The 20817-nt window shown below is 28.7% G+C and overlaps 1 protein-coding gene across 1 annotated transcript; it reads left to right on the top strand.

Annotated features, from left to right (window-relative positions):
* The first annotated feature begins 2486 nt into the window (after nucleotides 1–2486).
* LOC145186304 (pre-mRNA-processing factor 17-like) lies at nucleotides 2487–16014 on the top strand. Its single transcript, XM_090095602.1, has 22 exons — nucleotides 2487–2707; nucleotides 4534–4623; nucleotides 4968–5028; nucleotides 6304–6372; nucleotides 7000–7033; nucleotides 7222–7259; nucleotides 7342–7434; nucleotides 8764–8813; nucleotides 8919–9012; nucleotides 9092–9215; nucleotides 9948–10038; nucleotides 10317–10362; nucleotides 11094–11195; nucleotides 12159–12223; nucleotides 12348–12398; nucleotides 12479–12519; nucleotides 14684–14776; nucleotides 14898–14974; nucleotides 15118–15218; nucleotides 15396–15439; nucleotides 15525–15593; nucleotides 15713–16014. The coding sequence occupies exons 1-22, from the start codon at nucleotides 2555–2557 to the stop codon at nucleotides 15819–15821; spliced, it is 1695 nt and encodes a 564-aa protein (XP_089951728.1). The 5' UTR covers nucleotides 2487–2554; the 3' UTR covers nucleotides 15822–16014.
* Nucleotides 16015–20817: the final 4803 nt, after the last annotated feature.

Genomic DNA, 20817 nt, shown 5'->3' with positions numbered 1-20817 from the left:
TTCACATTAATCACAAACAGTCAATAGCGTTAATTATGCGCCCACAATCCACTGATTTCGCATCGGTACCATAGCTTCCTTACGTCCAAATTCATCACAACGATGCAGTTGTTCTTGGAATTATTTGCATCAGCACTTTTTGTACAGTGTAAGCAATACCGGTTGGACCGGTTTGAAATGGTGCAATTAATACTAAGTTGATCACCTTCTTTCTACATTCGATTCAGCAAGCACTATTCAAAAGGCACTTTTATTAACAAACAACGGTAAAGAATTTTTTTCCCTATGTAAAAATGGCAATAATTTGCAGTTTAGACATAAGAATACAACTTGGTACCGAAGTAGCAGTAGTTTAGTTCACGGTAATAAAAACCGTCTTATTACGATAACACTTCAATTATCACCGAATTAACAGGAACAGGAATTATAAACGAAGTGCTTTCCAAACGTAACTTCAAGTAACAAGTTAATTAATTACCAGATGGTGATGCTGATTGAGGCAAAATTACTTTGTGTATAGTTTTTTGTCTAGTGACTGAAAAGGTCTTTCCAACGGAAAAAAGGTTCAAGTAAGGTTCCAAGAATGTAAAAGCAAGTTATTACTACCAAAGCACTGTCACAAAGCATCAATAAAATCAACTTCACTAAGAGGTGTTCAATAAGTTGAATGGATAAATTTGAATATTCAGAAGTAGAGCAACAGGCTAGAAAATAGGTTCAGTTTTTACATCATCCCAGACCTCGACAATATCAAGAGAGCAAACTCAAAGAGCAGCAAACATAGATTTGCAAAGTACTTCATATAAATCTAGTTCACAAGGTGAGAAGCCCTTAAACTTTCTAATCAAATATATTTGTTCCTGATTAAATAAAAATGGTGATTCATCAACAGTTAAAGAAATTGATTTTCTTAAATAACAAAAATCAAAATATTGTTGCCACATCTTCAATTGCAACTTATTAATTTTTTGCACAGGTGAGATAATGCTTCAGAACGTTCTCTCCATCTCTAACCTTGTAGTCTATATGCTCATCGAAATTGCCAACTCAACCATTTTAAGAATACTTTACAATAGCAGGATAATATTGAGAAGCATCATAACGTCTTTTAAAATGAAAGTTAAGCCAGCCTAAGAACGTCATTTTAACAACTTTTTAACGAAAACGAAATTTTGATGAAATTTTAACAACTATTGGAAAGAATTTTACGATTCAAAGCAACCTTCCTTTGAAATTATAAATGGATGTCTAAACTAACTTAAAACCACAAAAATCTTCAACGTTACCCACAAAAATACAGATTATTTTTTAATATTTGTATGATAGCAATCACGAAGAGTCTTTAAATGCTTAAGATCCTCTTTTTAAGATATTAAATTTTGACTTTTAGATCTGTTTTTTAATAATAAATATAAAAAAAAAACTTTACTTGACAAACTTTATTGAAATTTTTGAGGCAAAAGAAAATTTAGCTGCAGCTAGATTTGGATCAGCATAAAGGATAGTAAATCCTTATTTTAAACAATGTTATATTATTAAGCAACATACATTTTCCAGTAATGTTTATACGGTCTCCGTTATTGCTACGTTTGCTCGCACTGATTTGATTATCCTCCAGCCTATGTGTGATAAAATCAGGCTCTAAATTTCTTTATTTTTCAGCACCCTTTTAGGATTTGTTCGTCTCTTCATATATAGAATTCCATTTCCCGTTGATTTTTAAACAGTTCGATTACCAAAGTGAATATTTTGTTTTGAGACCACACTGTGCTCTAAAGTTTGTGATCTAAATAACTTTAAGTTTCTGAGTAGAATTTCTAATGGTGTTCTGATGAAGATCATAATGACTGAAAAACTGTTTTTGCAACTATATCACTGATAAGGCTAATAAGATTCTGCATCAGTTGAATCATAATTCAAAAAAGTTAGAATAATCTTAATTCCTGCCAATAATTTGAAATCATGAGTTCAGTTCTTTTTTTTTTTGAACTAAAGGAATATTGCTGCAATGTCTGTGATTTATACAAAGATACTTAAGTAAATAGATTTAGCCGAAAAGAGTTTAAATTATTGAGACAATCGCTATATTACAACTAACGCTTCTTTAAGTTGAATCATAATCTTAGCACTTTCTATCTTAGACTTAGTGCAGCGACAGATGGTCGCTATGTCAAAGTAATAGTTGTTTTCATACGAAAACATTTGACACTTTGAAATTAGAATAAGTGTTCGAAAAAATAAATTTCATACAAAAACAACTAATATTTTGAAATTAGTCAGCATCTGCCGAATTATTTTTTGTAACTCTATATTGCAACTCACTCTTGTTACCTGTACTGTAATGAATATTAGAGTTTTTCATTTTTTAGATTGGAATTATAAAGTTAGCCTATGAATCTGCTCTGAAAAATATTCAACTTTTACTTAATGACATAACTTAATCCTGCTTTTTTTTTTTCGAACAACAATGTTCTAATGCTTTAGCTGAAATTGGCTTTTTGTTTGTTTTACTTGTTTCTTAAGGTGAGAAAGGTTAAGAAACTTAAATTTAAACATGGATGTACTGGCAGCATACAAATCTGACGAAGAGGAGCATAACAATGACGACAGTAATGCTGCAGAAGAAAAGCATCTTGATCAAATTTCTATGGAAAATTTAAAAAATAAATATCAGTTAAATATTATACCAGCTGTAACAGATCATAAGGTATGAATGTTGTCTTCATTCTGTTTTTACTTGCTTTGATTAATTAAAAGTAATGCTTTTTTATATTTCTTTTCAAAAGTGAACTTTTAAAGTGCAACTGTAATAAGATAGTCCTTTAACAAAAGCAAAGAATTCATATTATTAACAACTTCTTTTTCTATAAGTTTCTTAGTTTTTATGTTTGAGAAAAGCATGACGTGCTTGTTTTGTATAATTTATCAAACAGCTAGATTATGAAAAACTGGCTTTGGCATAGCAATAAGGGGACATTACTACCTAATCACAATTTAAGCTGAGCAATATTCTTTTAGAGTAGTATCCTAAAAGATTTTGAATTTTAATGTTCTATGATAAGTAAATTTTCAAAAAAAGCATATATAGCAATATCTAACATTAGGCAGGTCTTTTCTGACTTAAATAAAGATTAAAATTCACAAGCTTAATAAATAAAAAATTTTAGTTTTGAAGTTTTAACTGCCAACTAGTTTCCAAATACTAGTTTAAAGGCTAATAAGTTGGAAGTGGAAATTTCTTTCTTTTTTTTTTTTTCCTGAAAGTTTATAAATTACATGTAAAAATTCAAATATAGCAAACTTAAATGGTAGTGTAGATAAAACAAATCAATAAAGTTAATTCAAATTGGTTAAAAAATAGTTTTAAAATAAATACTGCTTGTTTAAAACAGCATACTAGCGTAAATGTTTATACTGCATACTTTATTTTGCAAGTAATAGAAAATATCTCATTTTTAGTAGTGATTCCTCATATTAAATTGAGTTCTGTTGTTTTATTTTTGCTCTGTTGTTCATTCATTTGCTTCTTACAATGGCAGAGCTAACACCAGTGTAGGAAATATTTACTGTTTTGTTTACTGTTTTTTTTTCAGTTGATATATGTTTTAGCTGATATTTAGCTAGATATTTAGAAATTACGCTGATTTATATTGAAAATATTGAGCTATTTCAAATTATAATTAATCAAAATATATATTGATGTTATCAATTAGTGGACAATAAAACATTTTTAAAAACATTCCTAAGTAGGCTTGCTGTCAAAAACATTTAAATGTAACACAAAAAAAAGAAAAGAAAAAAACAAATATCACAAATAAAATATGTAGAAATAGTATTAGTCAGTATCAAAACCTTAACATATATATATATATATATATATATATATATATATATATATATATATATATATATATATATATATATATATATATATATATATATATATATATATATATGTATGTATGTATATATGTATGTATGTATGTATGTATGTATGTATGTATGTATGTATGTATGTATGTATGTATGTATATATGTATATATATATAAAATATATGTAATAAAGAATACAAATGATATATAAATGATATACTATAATCCTTAAACTTTACAATAACATGTAATAATGCTATCTAAATCATCATGTATGAAAAGTTTTGAAGCAAATATTTGTAGATAACATTAAACTTATAAATAATAGAAAATAAAAGCTAGGAAGCTGTAAAAAAGCTTTGCCTTTATAATAGCATCACTAATTTTAATTTACTGACAACATTATGAATTCGCATAACTCATAAAGTTCCAGGTAAAATTAAATTCACATTACTCATAAAGTTGCAGGCTATTTTAAAATAATTCTTTACTATATTAGTTTAGACAGACAAGAAAAAATTATGTCTTTAGCTAAGTTCACAGTCTTTTTATGTGCCATTTATCTGAACTTCAAACTTATTTCAAATCATATGAATTCAGCTATTAGTCATCAATAAATTTGTAAATATTTTAATAGTAAAAAGGTTTTTTATATTTTAGTTTGAACACGATGAAAAAAGATATTTAGTTGACTCTTCAACAAAAGAAGTCATGGTCAACGTTAAGTATGAAGACTTATTCACGCCAGAGGTATTTTATAGTGTTTTTATGAACATGTAATAGTGTTTTTTGAATTTTTAAGTATAAATAAAAATTTAATACAATTTTCTCACTTTTTAGCCTGAGCATTTTTTATTTTGTTTGTTTTCAATATGATTTTTGAAAAAAGTTCTAGCTCAATGATTTGTGGCATATATTTATTTATATTTAGTTATTTTGATATTTTGGGACTGATATTCCAAAGGTGATTATTTAAGAAGTTCAAAAAAAGTCCATTGTCACTGGATGCATTGTCACTGGATGCATATCCAAATATTTCCAGTTTCTTTAAGCATTTTAAAAGCATTTAGAAACATTTTAAATTTGTTCTTCAGATTGGTCCTGCTCATCCATACAAAACGCAGCAACAATTAGCAAAGAGAAACACTCTGGCTGGTAAAATTTCTCTTATCTCCTTTTGTATAAACCTTCCATTATCATATAAATTCACTGCCTTAAGGAGTTTGTTTTTCAAAATCAATGAGAGTCATCTTTAAAAATGTTAATTGTGCTTGCTAAATGCAATAGTTAAAACTCAGTGAGTTTTAACCTTCAGGTCAATAACCATATTTTTACCATTGTGTCAATAACTGGATACTCGGGTACCCACCTACCTTGTAGTGAAAAAACAAAATTATAATGTACAAAACTTATTGTGAAAGTGAGAAAACTTTTTTTCTTTTCTTATAACAAGTTAAAATATTCTACCTTAGAAAGTGAAATGGATACCCGGGTACCTGGTTACTGACCAGACGGTTAATGCCAGCTTTTAGTGTGGCAAATATTAGAGGGGAAGTTTTAAAATTGTGATGATTACCCAGTGTGTAAGAAAAAACAAAGTTAGATGAAAAAAGTGTTTTAAAGTATGAATAATAAAAAGAGAAATCAGAGTTTATTTTGAAAATTTTATGTTTTCCATTTTATTAACAAATTTATATTTAATTAAGAATTATTTTTTCAGGATTTTTTTTTTTTATTAATCACACTAAGAGCTTTATTCTTTAAAACATTTTCTTTGCACCTCCAACTTTAACCCTATTCCTCTACCTCTAAAAATTCTGAACAATTTTGAGGTCTTAAAATAAAGTTGGGGAATTTTATTATCCTTAAAAGTAATTTTCAATACAATGTTTTTTATGCCTTTACTAAAACAAATTCATTACAAAATTCTTGAAATGTGTATTTTACAGAACACATTTAAAAAATCTATTTTAGTCAAAAAAAACATTGTCGCCTCGATTTTTTAGACCCATGGTAGAGAACCCTGTAAAGAATTTATATTAAACATAATTTTCTTTTGTGAAAGGAATTTATGTTTAATATAAGTTCTGATTTTTTTTCTGACTTTAAAAAAAAAATTTAAAAAAACCTAAATTTATTAAAAAGCTTTTGTGACCATTTTTTAAACCAATACGGTTTTAATGTTTGTATTTGCTCTATACCAATCATAATCTTTTTGATGGTGATGTCATAGAGTTGTCCTTTTCATATCATTTATTTTGTTCTTTTAGATTATTTTTTATTCTTAAATTTTGATCTTAAAATCTGATTTGTACAATGTAAAACTTGCTGATAAATATCAAAGCTAATGAAATTTCAAGCTTTCAAAGAGAAATTTCAATAGCTTTGATATTTATCAGAGAAATCAAAATCTTATATTCTCTTTTGTAGGTTTTATAGAAAAAGCCAATGTGAGTGACTTTCAATTTGACAACCAACATAAGACATTCATTAGTTATGGTAGGTTTCTTTTATGCCTTTATTTCTTAATTCTTTTTCTTGATAAACTAACAAAGTTTTTATTCAATGTTCATGTCAAGTTCAGAGACTTTATCGTCAAATTTAAGATTTTATTGAATAGATTATACTCTGTGTGTATGAAGCTGTTAGAATTACAACAACCTTGCATTTTGTTTTTTTTATCTTTGAATGAACAGGATGACAGTTAAACACAGTTTCTTAATTAAAGAACATGTAGACTTGACTTCGATGTTTTTGTTTCAGCTCAAACGATATTAGATAATGAGAGCAATTGTGATTTTAGAGGAGAAAAATTTACAGAATGTACAATTCACGCGTCTCTGAGTGGATAGTACATTTTACATCACTATCATTTCAAATCATTTTTCATCATTTCACATCTTGTGATGTTACTGAAACCATTTTATCATACTTGCACATGTCATATGTTTGAGAGAAAGCATTTGCAAGTAAAAATGATGTTCAAAATAAAAATAACAGTGCAAAAATGACAATTGGTAAACATATATATAAGTAATCTTTTCGTTATCTGTTGATTGCTTATTGCAGTATAACTATTGTATAACATTGATTTTATAATTACTTATCTTAACATTCCATTTTTAGGTTATGCATTGGATCCAAGCACTGAAGGGGAAACGTATGTGATTAAGAAAGATGTATAAAATGAAATGTCTTGTGATTGTTATTACTAGTATTATTACAACTATTATTATTACTAGTATATTTATAATTATCACTATTATTATTTTTTTAATACTCTAAGTTTTTAAGGCAAAAAATTGTTAAAGTTTCTTATTCTTTATATTCAATTTTTATATAATTTAGATACATTGGGGCAGTTGAAAAAATGGCTGAAAATGGAGGTGCTGTTCTTTATTTTTTTAATGGTCTTTTTATAGTAAGCAGTTATTTGTTTATAATTTCAAATTTAAAAATAACATTTAGGAAAGAGTGTTTTTGAATCGACTAAGAAGCGTCTTGGTGATAAAAGAAAAAGATTGAGTCCAGGAAATCCTGAAGATATTGATGGCTATAAAGGTCTGCAAAATTATAAATGTCAAATTGTATGATTATAAAGGCCTGCAAAAGGTCTTTAAAGCAAGAAATTACAAAACTGAACAAATTGACGTAATAAGGTTTATGTTATACTTTTAGTATAAGTTTATGGATTTTATTGTTTGCGTCATACTGAAAGTTAATTTTATTACACTGATTTTTTTTTTTTTTTTTTTTTTTTTGGTTAGTTAAATTACCTGTCTATTAAGATTTCTAAAAATCTCTTCCCACTCCAGCAATGTGGTCTACCTGATGATCACTTCATGACCCAGTTTTTCTTTAAGTGGCAAAACATGACCTTCATTGCTCACAACTCCTAAAACCATAACAGTAGCTGTAAATTTTGTATGCATAACACAGGGAACCTCAGTAGGTACTGAACATAGCCACTTATCAATTTTTTCTTCAGAAAAAATTAACATGTTGGAAGTTTCTGAGTGCTTAAGCTAATTCAAAAGATGTTTTCATCTGATATTTCTCTGCTCATGAGTTACTGCCAACATAAATTATTCTCTACACATAATGTTGGAAATGTAGCAGACCTAGTTGATCTGAGGGCCTAGTTCATCAAGTCATTCCATAAGAGACTTGTATTTTCATATGGAATTATTTGATAAACTAGCCCCTTAGAGACTTTAAAATCTTTTGGATGGTCTCTTATTGACTTGTAATGATTTTTCATCAAGAATTGGTTGTATTTGTTAAATAAAATGTGTAGTTCTAAAGTGCTCAAATATTCCTCGTCTTTTTTGTGTTTTTCAATAGATTGCAAGTTATGTCATTTTTACATAGAGCTTAAAGTTAAAAGATTATTAAGAGAACTAAGATAATTAACAATTAAGAGGTGGAATAGTGAAATTGAGTTTAAATTAAAACTGTCTTTAAAAATTAAACTTGTAGAAGCAATCAGTCAAATAAAGAAAACCAAACAGCCATTTCAAATGCTGTTATCAGCAGTTGGAAAAAAAAAAATCTGGTGCAAATAGAAATAAAGTAAAAAAAATGCCAAGTTGCAAAACTCAATTTAAAAATGAAACCAAATATAGTGGCATATATTACATAATTATTATGTTTTAGAAAATTTAATTTTTAAATTGATTTTAAATTAAAAGTGATTAAAAAGGATTTTTTAAATTGATAATTTAAGATTTATTTTGTACAAAAAATCACAATATTTGAGCAACTAATCATCTTTCTAAAAGTTCCATTCTTTTATTTTATTTTATCTTATATTTAGTTTGTATTATAATTCCTTTTTTTTTTAATCTTATAACAAAATTGCATTTAAATAATCATATAAGATCTTTATAGGTCCATGGGCACCGTTTGTTGATCAAAAGGTTTCATCTAAACCTAATGAGGTATTTAAACTTTGGCTCTTGTTAGAAGCACAACAAATTTATGTGTGCTTGATTCTTTTTATAAAATTGCTGATAATTAACAACAAAATAGGTATTTTTATTTAGGAGCAACAAGCAATTCTTAATGAATACGAAGAAAAGAAAGAAAAAAAGAGCAAAAAAGATGAAGAAAAAATTGATGAAAAATCACGAGCACATAGTAAGAGCTTAAATATTTGGGGAAAAAAATCTTCATCACCAATGTATTTTATATAATTTTTTTTTTTTTTTTGTTGCAGTTGAAGACTTGTATGACTATCAAGGTCGATCTTTCTTACACATACCAGCTGATGTGGATGTTGATTTAAAGAAAGATGAACCACCAGAAAAGTGTTTTCTTCCAAAGAAGCTTATGCATACTTGGTATGACTCTATTTCTTTATTTTTTTTCTCCCTCACACTTGTAAATCATCTTTTGCAAATTTCATTTGGGAAAGTTTTTTGGCAGGTTGACTACCAAACAAATTATGCTTACACAGCTGATATTTTATAGTATCTTCGCTGCACTCAATACCGAAAATTTCTTGCTTAAAATGCCACTTAATTCAACAGCACTTTGGCAGGGATCTTGTTTTGATTGTTTTATCAAAGTTCTGTCTTGATGTTCTGTTGTTATCTACGGCTTGCCTGAATGATGCTTGTCTTCAAGTATCTTTCAGTCTCTATATCTCTTAACTCTAAATTTTCTCAACAGCAAGTATTACTAAAAATTTTTTTCTCATGACAACTCCTTACACTTTCTTGTTTTGTTTTGTTGTTTTTTTTAAATCAATTTAAGTTAGAAATTATCTCCAGAAGATTAAGTTTAAATAGGCTTTTCTTAATGAAATTTTAATTTTTTTATGGGTCATGTAACTGTTAATAAATTTTTGCACAATCATACTTTCAATAAAATTTGCATTTCTCCTTTCTGTCACAAGTTGTTATTTTTTGGGATAATTATACTATGTAATCACATTAGAGGAATGATTGTTAAAAATTTCAATCATTTTCAGTGAAAAGGCAAAAAGTTATGACAAAAAATTTTTTTAAAAATTAGTTGTTTACAAACTTTTGCATGCTTCTGTATTTAATATTTTGACAATATAATTTTAGGTCAGGTCACTCAAAAGGGGTTACTGCAATTCGTCTTTTTCCAAAGTCTGGACACTTGTTGTTATCTTCTAGTATGGACTGTAAAATTAAGGTGACTTATAAGTTTTTAAATATCTTTAATCTGCTATAATAATTGCATCTTTAGTTAGTTAGGAAACTGTTTTTACTATTTCACATATACTAGAAATATATAGTAACTGTAAAGAAACAAACTGGTATGTAATTTTACAAACTTTAGTGTCAGAAATTTTGCAGATTTTGCAAAATTCCTGTGAAAAATGTCTTCTTTCAGTGATGTTTTGAGGTAGCTCCATTCCGTGAGATTTTCTGACAATAAAGAAATATACTATATGACCTCCATATTTTTAGATTTGGGAAGTGTATAATAAAAGAAGAAATATTCGCACTTATATAGGTATGTTTGTAGTTAATCACTGTATAAAAGGAATGCTGTTTTTTTTTTGGTTTTTTTTTTTAAATGGCTCTTGCAGTACTCATATTTAAAATATTTGTTTGTAATATAACATAAAACCCTACTATCATATATAAATATATTCAAAATATATAAATATATTTGAATAAAGAAACACTAGTTATAAAAAAAAGTCTAAGCCGTTATTAGATATATTCAATGACAGAATTTGATGTTTTAATGAATCTTATCTTTAGTCTTGACCACTTTTGAAGTCTGTCAAGGAAAAATTTTTAAAAAAAGTTAAAACAATAATTTTTTATCAAACAAAAAAATGGCAGTATAAAAAGTCAAAATTATTATTTAATTTGCTATTCCACTGAAAGATGATTTTATAAACCTCATTTTATAAATTCCTAATGAGGCTATGGTGCTTAAAATGATGATGTTCCTATATTTCTTTTTGTCACTTAACTAAAATGTTGTTTTGAAAGAATGCTTTTTAATGTAAAAGGAATGACATCCTCAATAAAAGTTTCTCACCTGAATAAAAGGAAGCTCTTCAAAATAATTTAATGTGATAAGTTAATTTAGTCAAAATCTCAAAAAACTTTTTTTACTTACAAATTTTTTTTTTGTAAGTTTTATCTCTGATACAAGAAAGCCTCTCTCATCCAAACTTAGCTATCAGAATTTTGTTCAAAGAAGCACTAAAAAAATTGTATTAAATTTAGGTCATTCAAAATCAGTGCGTGATATTTGCTTCAATAATGATGGTACAAAGTTCATAAGTTGTGGTTATGATAGATGGATTAAGTTATGGGACACCGAGACAGGTATGAGTTATACAGTATTATTAATCTTAAATATAAAACATAGATATTTAATTTTCTGTTTCAAAGTTTAAAATTTTCAAAGTCCTAATTATCCCATGAACTAATACTAAAAAAATTTCTTGTGAAAGTCAAGCGCCTTCAATTTACAATAATAATATCTAACATAAGAATTGATTTTGATGAAATTTACCATTCTAAAGTTTCATATGGATTTAAGTTAGTAATTTTATGGTTCATGGGAAATTTGCTTAAGGTCTTTATAAAAAATTTTAATTAAGAATTTTCTAAGAGCCTTTTTCTGAAGAATAAAATTTTGTAATGATATTAAGTTGATTAAAAAGTTCAACTTAAGACCTGACTAGTCATGATCAAAAATTAAGATTTCTCCTTTTATAAATAATAAAGAATATTTTGGTTGTGTGCTCTTATGCCAGATAAAAATTTTAATCATCCTTAACAAGGATTTGAATAAGAAAAAAGGGCTGAGTGCATTCAGCAGCCACTACAGAAATATTTCCCACAATCAACTACTAAACTTTGTGCAACAGACTGGAATAATTTTGAAATGTGAACTACTAAGATTAATAGACATAATTTGTTTCTGAAGTATTCTTAAAAGTCAACTTATAAAACTTTGAAAAGGTATTCCAGCAGTTCACTTTTCATATATTTTACTATAGGTTTTGCTGGTTATAAAAAAAAAAAAAACCTTGTAAAAGCCTTCTCCTCCATTTACTCCTATCCTAAAATCTTTAGAGTAATACTGACCTTCTACCATTTGATCAAATCCTAGATTAATTTGACCGTAATAATGTTCGTTACTTTACAATTACTACCATTATTAGTAATACTGTTATTAAATATATGCATAAAAATTTGTTCAAATATTTTTTGTTAACATACATTGATTTGAAACAATATTTTGAGCATCAATGAAGATAATATTTTTTGTTTGCATTCCAGGTGACTGCTTAGGTCGTTATTCAAACAAGAAAATACCTTACTGCATAAAGTTTAATCCAGATGAGGTTAGCTACAGTTTCTGTGAATTTTTTTTTTTTTTTTTAATCAATACTTACTCAATCCTTTCTTTACAGTTCTTACTTGATTATATATTTTTTTTTTTTTTTTTTTTTTTTTTTTTTTTTACAGGACAAGCAACATTTGTTCATTGCTGGTATGTCAGACAACAAAATGATTACTGTAGGTGTATTTACACATTAAAAGGTTTTGAAATTTTTTTTGACTTTTTTGTTGTTTGTACCTTTGAGTGTTTTTTTTAGTGGGACACAAGAGAAAATGAAATTGTTCAAGAATATGATAGGTTCCTTTTGTTTGCTTTTATTATTTTTTAAATTTCTTTTCCATTTTATTCCTTTCTAGTTACTTTAAACTTTTCTTTTGTCATAGTGCAGTTTATCTATGTAATTCATATATGTCATTTTTATTTATCATTAGCTACATCTTTACACCAGTCATCAGATATTTGACAACAATCAGTAAATAGAAAAAATCAATTATTTTCAGATTGTTTGCAGATAAGAACAATTAGTGAATAATCGTATATCCTCACATATGGCTGTTTCTAGTGACCATTTAATCGATTAAAATCAGTTATGAGCATATACCATTAACATCATTACTCTTTCCATTAACCTTCACCAAAAAGTTGATAGTGATATGCTAACAAAATAGTTACCATGGTATTTGTAAATGTAAAAAATGTGCTAATTAATTGCAGTTTTACCAAAATAGCTCTGCAATAATTCTGTGTTGCTGATGATTAACTCGAATCAAGCACCTAATAAATTATGATATATGCCTATAACCAAAAACGGTAGGTCGTAAAAACAAGTAAACAAGAAAAAACTTTTGGTAAAATAATTTATTTCATATCATTTTTCCATGAATTTCAGATAAATTACTAAATATGTGGACTATTGGCCTTGATCACTGCCTCAGTTCTGGGTCTAAACCTCTTACATGTCTTCAGGACATACTCCTTTGACATGGCATTCCACTGTTTGATGAAAGAGGCCTTCAGAGCTACAATACTGTTGTGGAGAGAGGTTAGAGATGATCCATGGCTGGACATGGTCTTCCAAGATTTTAATGTGTATATATCTGCATCAAATTTAAACCCCTGAATTAATAAGAACAAGAGGCATCTTCAGGCCATTTCATACCACAACTCCAAACATCATCACAGAAGCAGGATGTTTCATCCTGCACTTGAACTTAATGGACTCTGGAAAATCTTCTGGCTTTGAGGGGTTAATCTTGTGATCAGTCTTGCTATCTGAAACAGAGTCTAGTTTAAAAAGTTTTTCATCTGAGAACAGAATTATTGGTTGACCTTTTTTAAGGATGGGCAAAAGTTTCTTACTTCTCTCAACTCGTTTGCCCTTGATTTCTACAGTAAGAGGTGCTTTTTGGGGATGAACCCAAGAGGTGAAGGTCAATGACGAACTTGTATTTGACAGTCATTGTATATATAATATAAATAGTTACTATTATATATAAATTATTTCTCTCAGTCTTTACTTGTAAAGCCTATGTACAAAATGAATGAAATTGAGTTATTCCAGACTGTGAACTTAATTCGCTGATCTTGAATTTTTTTAAAATTGAACTCTCAACTATTGAGAATTCTCTTTCTGTGCTGTTTTGTCTCGCAAGTATAGCTACTGCAGTCAATGCCATAGCTTCATACTTAGGCAAAATACTACGTTTTTGCGTCAAGAGTCTTTCACTGCTCCAGCAATGTTACTTTTATGAGGCATTGATTGGCGTCATTATGAATATTACTTTTTGTCCTTTCACTTTTCTGCATTTGTTTGTTATTTGTGTTGTGTTTTTCATTTATTAGTTTAATTATATTGTATTTCTCTATTTCTACTACGTGCTGAAGTGAGAATTTTCATATAAAAGTTCTCACTTTAGCACGTAGTAGAAATTTCATATAAGAATTTTCATATATAAAACAAATTATTCGCAATTATTTTAATGAGTGTTTTTTTTTTTTTTTTTTTTTTTTTTTTTCGTTTTGAATTCCTATGGGTAATATCTTAATGATTACTGCGGTTTATCTTTAGTGTTTCCACATTGCTGCGGTTTATCTCTAGTGTTTTCACATTACTGCGGTAGCGGTAACAGTGTCACTCTCTACTGGAAATTATATTAACGTCTTAAAAAGACCACTAAATTGCTATTCGTATACTGTTACGGTAAATACATGGGTCAGAGGGGTTACCATAACTATTAGTCATAGTTCATTATCATCATTGTTTTAATATTTTTTCCTGAATCACAATACTGTTGTTTAATTTAAATATTTTCTCGCACCATCTCGTCTATTCTTTTCGTATATCTTCGTTAATACCTTTTTGTATATTACTTTAAGTATGTTATTATGATTTATACGTTTTCTTTGGTTTTAATTCTCTTTCTTGAAACTTCTCAATCATGTTTTTTTTGTTAAAAAAAAGACATTTAGGGTCGGTCAATACCATAACTTTTGTGGATAAGAATCAAAGAATCGTGACAACCTCCGACGATAAAAGTTTGCGCATTTGGGAGTGGTACGCAGTATATTTCTTAAGCATTAAATATTTAATTGTTTAACGAGCGGCACCATTATAAGATTGATTATAAATATCGGTTTATTTTAGGATGTATATTGATTTGCTTTATGATTTACAGGGATATACCTGTTGATGCAAAACTAATTCAAGAGCCCTCGATGCATTCGATGCCAGCTGCTACTTTATCACCAAATGGTAATTAAAGTATAGAAGTATATTTCTTTTAATCTTGCTTTTCGATGGGCGTTAATGTTGATTTTCGATGGGCGTTAATCTTGCTTATCGATGGGCGTTAAATGTAACGTTTAAAGCTTCTAAAAGTGTTTTATAATTTACAGGAAAATGGCTTGCAACTCAGTCAATGGACAATCAGATTTTAATTTATAGTGTACTTGGTCGCTTTCGTCAAAATCGTAAAAAGGTCTTTAAAGGTCACATGGTTAGAATTTTTCTTATGATGAATTCTTCTTACGATCATTTAAAAATCTATTGGTGCTATGCATTTTATGAATTTCAAAGTACTTGCTTGTTGTTATGTGTTATGATATTCTGATGATTAAAAAAAAGCATTAAATGAAATCTTAAAAGTATGTAAATAATTTTTTTTAAATTTAAGAATGCTGGATATGCATGTCAAGTGAACTTCTCTCCAGACATGAGGTAAAAACCCCCTTGATCGTGTTTTATGGTAGATTTTTATAAACATTTACTAAACTATCATAAGTTTCTTGCTTTTGATATTTAGTTACCTTGTTTCTGGTGATGCAGACGGTAAGCTAAACATTTGGGATTGGAAGACCACAAAACTATATTGGTATGTTGAGTTATTGTAATTATTATGTATATCATTCGTTACATACATCACTTATCATTGGGCACAAAGTTCACTAGTTGAAGTGTTACGTAATGTTTAAGTGCTTTCTCTTTTCTCAGCAAATTCAAAGCGCACGATCAAGTTTGCATCGGTTGCGAATGGCTTCCTCATGAAACATCAAAGATAGTTACTTGCGGTTGGGATGGCCTAATAAAGTTATGGGACTAAGAAAAATATGGCGAAGATAACATGGCTGTTTGAAGAAACTGTATTTAAATGGTTCCATATGGTAATTGTAAAAAGCCTTATTAAATCGAGGTATGACGATAAAAAGACTGCATCTTCTCAACTGTTTGAATCAGTTGAGGAAGTTCACTTCCTGGCATGTAATTTATTTATTCAAATAAATATACCAAATAAATTAGTATCGCCCTTTAATTACACAACGGAATGTTACTCGGAAATTAAAGATAAAGATATTTTGTATTCGCTAAATATACATCCTTGCCCATTTCAAAGTCTCAAGACACTGATCAGTTTTAGACGTGTTAGATATACTAGTTTAGCAACTTAAAGTTTTAGGGGGCGTCCGACCACTTTCAGTTTGCTAAGCATTTATGTTCAGTATTGATTTAAACACTTGAAACCTAAAGTATTATTTAAAAACTTGAAATTATAATTGGCTTAATAAAAACTGAGGTGGAAGATAGTAAGTTGTTCAAAAATGCAGGAAAGTTTCTTCAAAAATTCTGCTAAAAGTACGAAATATAAACCAAAAACCAATTAGGTTTTAGCAGTTTTACTTAAATGGTTAGATGCTGTGGTGTGACGTAAGAAAGTTTTAGTTTTCGGTATCTCAATTTATTAGAACGAATTTGTACTAAAAAATAATGAATTCAAATTCTTGTTTTGGATAATATTGTAGAATAATCAACAAATTTTCAGTTTTACCCATCTTTAGGCGTGAATTCATTCCAAAAAGTCTTAATTCAAGCTCCCTTTTTCTCCTTTAAACTAGCAATTCATCGGATGTAATGAGTGATGAAACTTTTGCTGCTTGTTTTGGTTTTTTTTTACTCTGAAGCTTTTGCTGGAGTGACAAATACTGACTCGAAAACACTGTTAATCGTTCGCAAAGGTTCTTGAACTGGTGTTAAAATTGTCTGATTATTTTCAATTGTGGATTTTGGCTGCGTAAAATTCCCATTACTTACTGGAATTTCATCTAATGACATTTCTAGAACCATCTTCTATTCCCGAGTTGGGGGATCAACACTCTCTAATTTGTCCACATTCTTCTGCCGGTAATAAAGTAAGGCTTCATGTTCTATTTGACCTGTCCAGTACATAAGATTACAATCGGACTTACTTATCAATTGGACTTACTAGTTCTGCTATAACCGGAATTTCGGCGGATTCTTTGGGATTCATTTGAATTTCATTTTCTTGTAAACTTTACGGAACTTTTGCTAGATACAAATTTTCTAGTAAAAAAAGAGCACAAGCAGTAGCATTTAAATCCATTTGCTTTTAAAGTTAGATTTTCCTGTGTTTTAGTAATTGCAATACGGAGCAGGGGGGGGGCACAAATTTCCTTTTTGGTAGAACAATTCCAAGGTTTTACATTCTCCATTCTGTGACTATGTCGGTCCAAATGTCTTTTGCTAAATGAATAAAAACTCGGTCCAATGTCGGTACAAAATGGGTACAATTAGGTGGTAATCAAATGATGACAATAGCATTTTCGCGGCAAATGTGATTTGTGGCCATCTACAAAAAGAATTATTGGCAATATGACATTATTTTTTCTTAAAAATTCAACGAAAGTTCTAGATATATAATTGTAAGATGTTTGGGATATCTTGTAAACTTTAGCTGATTTACCTAATCTTTTGGAAAGTCAGCTGCAATTTCTGGTGAAATTCGTCGTTTAGTTCAACCTTGTGTTCATTGAATAAGGATTGCTCGACCTTGTGTTCGCTGAACAAGAGTTGTTTTCGGTATTTTATAAAATTTAGGTGCTGCTAAATTGTCATGGTCTTCTGTTTTATTTTATCCAATGCTTTATCCATATCTTGTTGTGAATATAGCTTGTAAGATCTTTTTGGACCTAAACAAAAAACTAAATTATTTTTGTAAGGCTTTGACTTTCTTTTGTATACGGTAAAAAAAAAAAAAAGGAAAAGAGGTTACATCTTTCGTAAAAATATTCGTTTTCACGTGTAAATCAATTGTTTTAACATGAAAATTCCAAACTTCCCACGATCATGTGCCATTATTAATCAGGATAGTTTTTTAACGATATGATTTTCAGAATAAAGAACCTAATTCTTGACCATACAATTTTTGATGCAATGTTCAATATGGCATCAGCTTATATTGACTATTCACATCTCAGTTGAACTAAGACCCTGATTGTTTGAGTTCTCCACCAATCCAGTTAATTTTTTGTGGATATATAATATCTAGTGAACATAAAAAAAATTATTTTCTCTTAATATTTATTTTGCATTATACAAAATTTATAATTTGTTACATTAGGACTTTCTTACAGCATATGACTTTGTTAGGTCACACCATGGTACAATTAAAATGTCTGTATAAAAGTTCATACTGATATCATAATCTTTTTCTTTCCTTTGTGCCTTTCAAGACTGATTCAAAGAGCGGCTGAAGACCTTTCTGGTATATTCCATTCAATAACGTCATGGAAGTGAGAGATTCTTTTGGACCAAAAAGATTGGATCGGCTTCGTGCGCCCCTGTCGACCTGGCGCCCCGGACAAAACAACCCAGTAGACCCCCCCTCACGGCGGCCCTGAGTACATCAACATGTTGTAAAAAGGTTTAAATCTAATCTCTCTACTGCACCTAGATCTACCTTATATGGTCCAAAGTAATATTTTAATATTTTTTAATAATTGAACGATCTTTACAATTTGGGAATAATATGCGGAACATGGGGTGAATTTAAAAACATTGTTACACAAAATCATGCTAATGTTCCTCCAGGTTTAACCGAGTTAAAAGAATACGAAAAGTTGGTATATCCAGAACAGGTAGAATATTTAGGAATTGAAGTTAAATGTAGTCTCTTCAATATGATTAAACATTCAGTTTCTAGAGTGTTTGAGTATCTTTTGGAGAATGAAGATAACTCTATCAAAGGTTTATCACAAGAGGAACATACATATTGTTAGCAAGGTGGGAGTTGATGGTCAATGTGACCAATCTAAGTTTTAAAGTGCAGAAATTAGAGGTATCGGTGATTAAACTGTGGATAGTATAGCATTTGTACTGTAGGAGATTTGAAGTGGAAAAAATTTAATATAGAAAACTTGTAATCCAAATAGTCAAGATACAAACTATTGTCTTATCTTTTGTTTTTTTAAAAAAGTCTGCTGGTTTTATTCAGGAGAAATTTGAACATTTATAAAATGAAATTTTGTTTTTAGAGAATATTAAGTTTACACTTCATGACAACACATTTTGTTGTAAATTAATTTTTGTCAACTATTTGTACCACAATTAATGATGATAAAACACTTAATGCTGTGGTATCAAAAATCCTTAAAAAAATGTATTGCATGACAGTGCTGTCATGTATATCTCGCAGGTTCTAAGGAATTTAATTTAAAAACCATATAGCAGACAGATAAAAATGTAAACAAGAATACAGAGGAAACTGGAGTTTTCATTTAAAGATGCATAGCATGGAATGGATCTTCAATACAAGCTCCCAGCAGTGAAACAAAGAAGAAAAATTCCACCGAAGAACAGCCAAGACTTTATTCAAAACAAAAAAAATTTCCAGCTTAAAATAAAGTTAAAAATAAGGGTCTTGTAAGGAAGAGAAGTGGTATATCCAATACTGGAAATGTTGCCCCAAAATTTTTTAATAATCCAGCAATCACTAGAGAAATTTTAAATCTGGATACCAGTATGTTAAAGCTATTAAGGGGCTTACTTATTGATATGAACAGTATGAACCTTGATAAGAAGGTTTATAAGTTATTATAAGAGTTCTTATTCTAATTCTTATATAATTCTTATTACTATATAATAAGAATATAGACCTACTTAATGTAAATGATAACTGGCAAAACCAATAAACTGTTAACCTAAGTGGCAGGGTACAAAGGATAACTCCATTCTTTTAATTTTATTTTCAAAGTGAGTTTTAATTTCTGACATTTGTTTCAGAAATAAATTAAAAACTATATGATGTTCATAAGTTCTTATTGATAAGAACTTATGAACCACAAGACAGGATATAAAAATTTTCAAGCAAAAATCTAAACATTTCTTTGGTTTCCTTTCTAACAAACAGCTTTTGAAAGTCATTTCAATGTCACAGTCTGTGCATACCATAAAATGGCGTTATATAACATAACATGGCATAACACAGCATGGCGTTCATGGTTCTTCTTTTACTAAATATTTTAAGAATCCAACAGGTTCTTCGTCTGAGATGTTTTTGTTGGCCTCAAATATGTCTAAAATCTTATTTCTGCTTAGTGATGCATAGTGCAATGTGTTGAAGGCTTATTGTAAATAAAAAATATTGCTCCACATAAGGATAACTGAGATATGTTTAGAATGTTAACTTTAGTTCAATTTCAATTACATCAACTTATTATAGTGAATACGCTTTTTTCTTGAATGTACAATTAATGAAAATGAGAATTTGATATAAGATTTATTCTCAAATAAATAGATTTATGTTTTAGGCTATACTATTTATCATAATATTTTAAAAAAAAATTAATTCTAATGTTTGTTGTTAAATATTTTTAGAAGTCAAAGAGCTATGGTTCATAATAAGAAAAGAAATGAAGAAAGTATCATTAAACCATGCTAAGCAAATCCAATTGATGCGCAACTTTAAAAAAATTCAATTGATGCGCAAATTTAAAAAAATGATTATTTTCATAGTCACATACTGTTAAATACTTGTGTTAGTATCAGAACTTTTATTCTGCATTTAAAGAGAGTAGAAATCCTGGAACTTTTAATCCATTTTTAGAAAATATCGTTTTTTTTTTTGTTTTTTTTTTTTTCTTTTAAATATATTTATATAAACGAACGATATCACATAATTGATGTCTTGTGAAAAAATTACTTCAAAATGTTGAACAGTTCTCTGATTATCAGGCTGTTCCTTTTTTATCTTCAGAGCTACGCATAGTACGTGGTTGTGGTCGATTGATGAGATTAGACATTGT

This window comes from Hydra viridissima, unplaced genomic scaffold, assembly GCF_058129835.1.
Source record: "Hydra viridissima isolate aposymbiotic clone 2 unplaced genomic scaffold, HvirCarnegie_v1 scaffold_8, whole genome shotgun sequence".
Lineage (NCBI taxonomy): Eukaryota > Metazoa > Cnidaria > Hydrozoa > Anthoathecata > Hydridae > Hydra > Hydra viridissima.
Note: the sequence above shows the minus strand (reverse complement) of the source record. Positions and strands in the feature narration are given on the sequence as shown.

Coding starts and splice junctions, on each gene's coding strand:
- LOC145186304 (XM_090095602.1), top strand. CDS start 2,555: ATGGATGTACTGGCAGCATACAAATCTGACGAAGAGGAGCATAACAAT. Junction 4,624..4,967: donor AAGACTTATTCACGCCAGAG/GTATTTTATAGT, acceptor TTTGTTCTTCAG/ATTGGTCCTGCTCATCCATA. Junction 10,039..10,316: donor GTATGGACTGTAAAATTAAG/GTGACTTATAAG, acceptor CCATATTTTTAG/ATTTGGGAAGTGTATAATAA.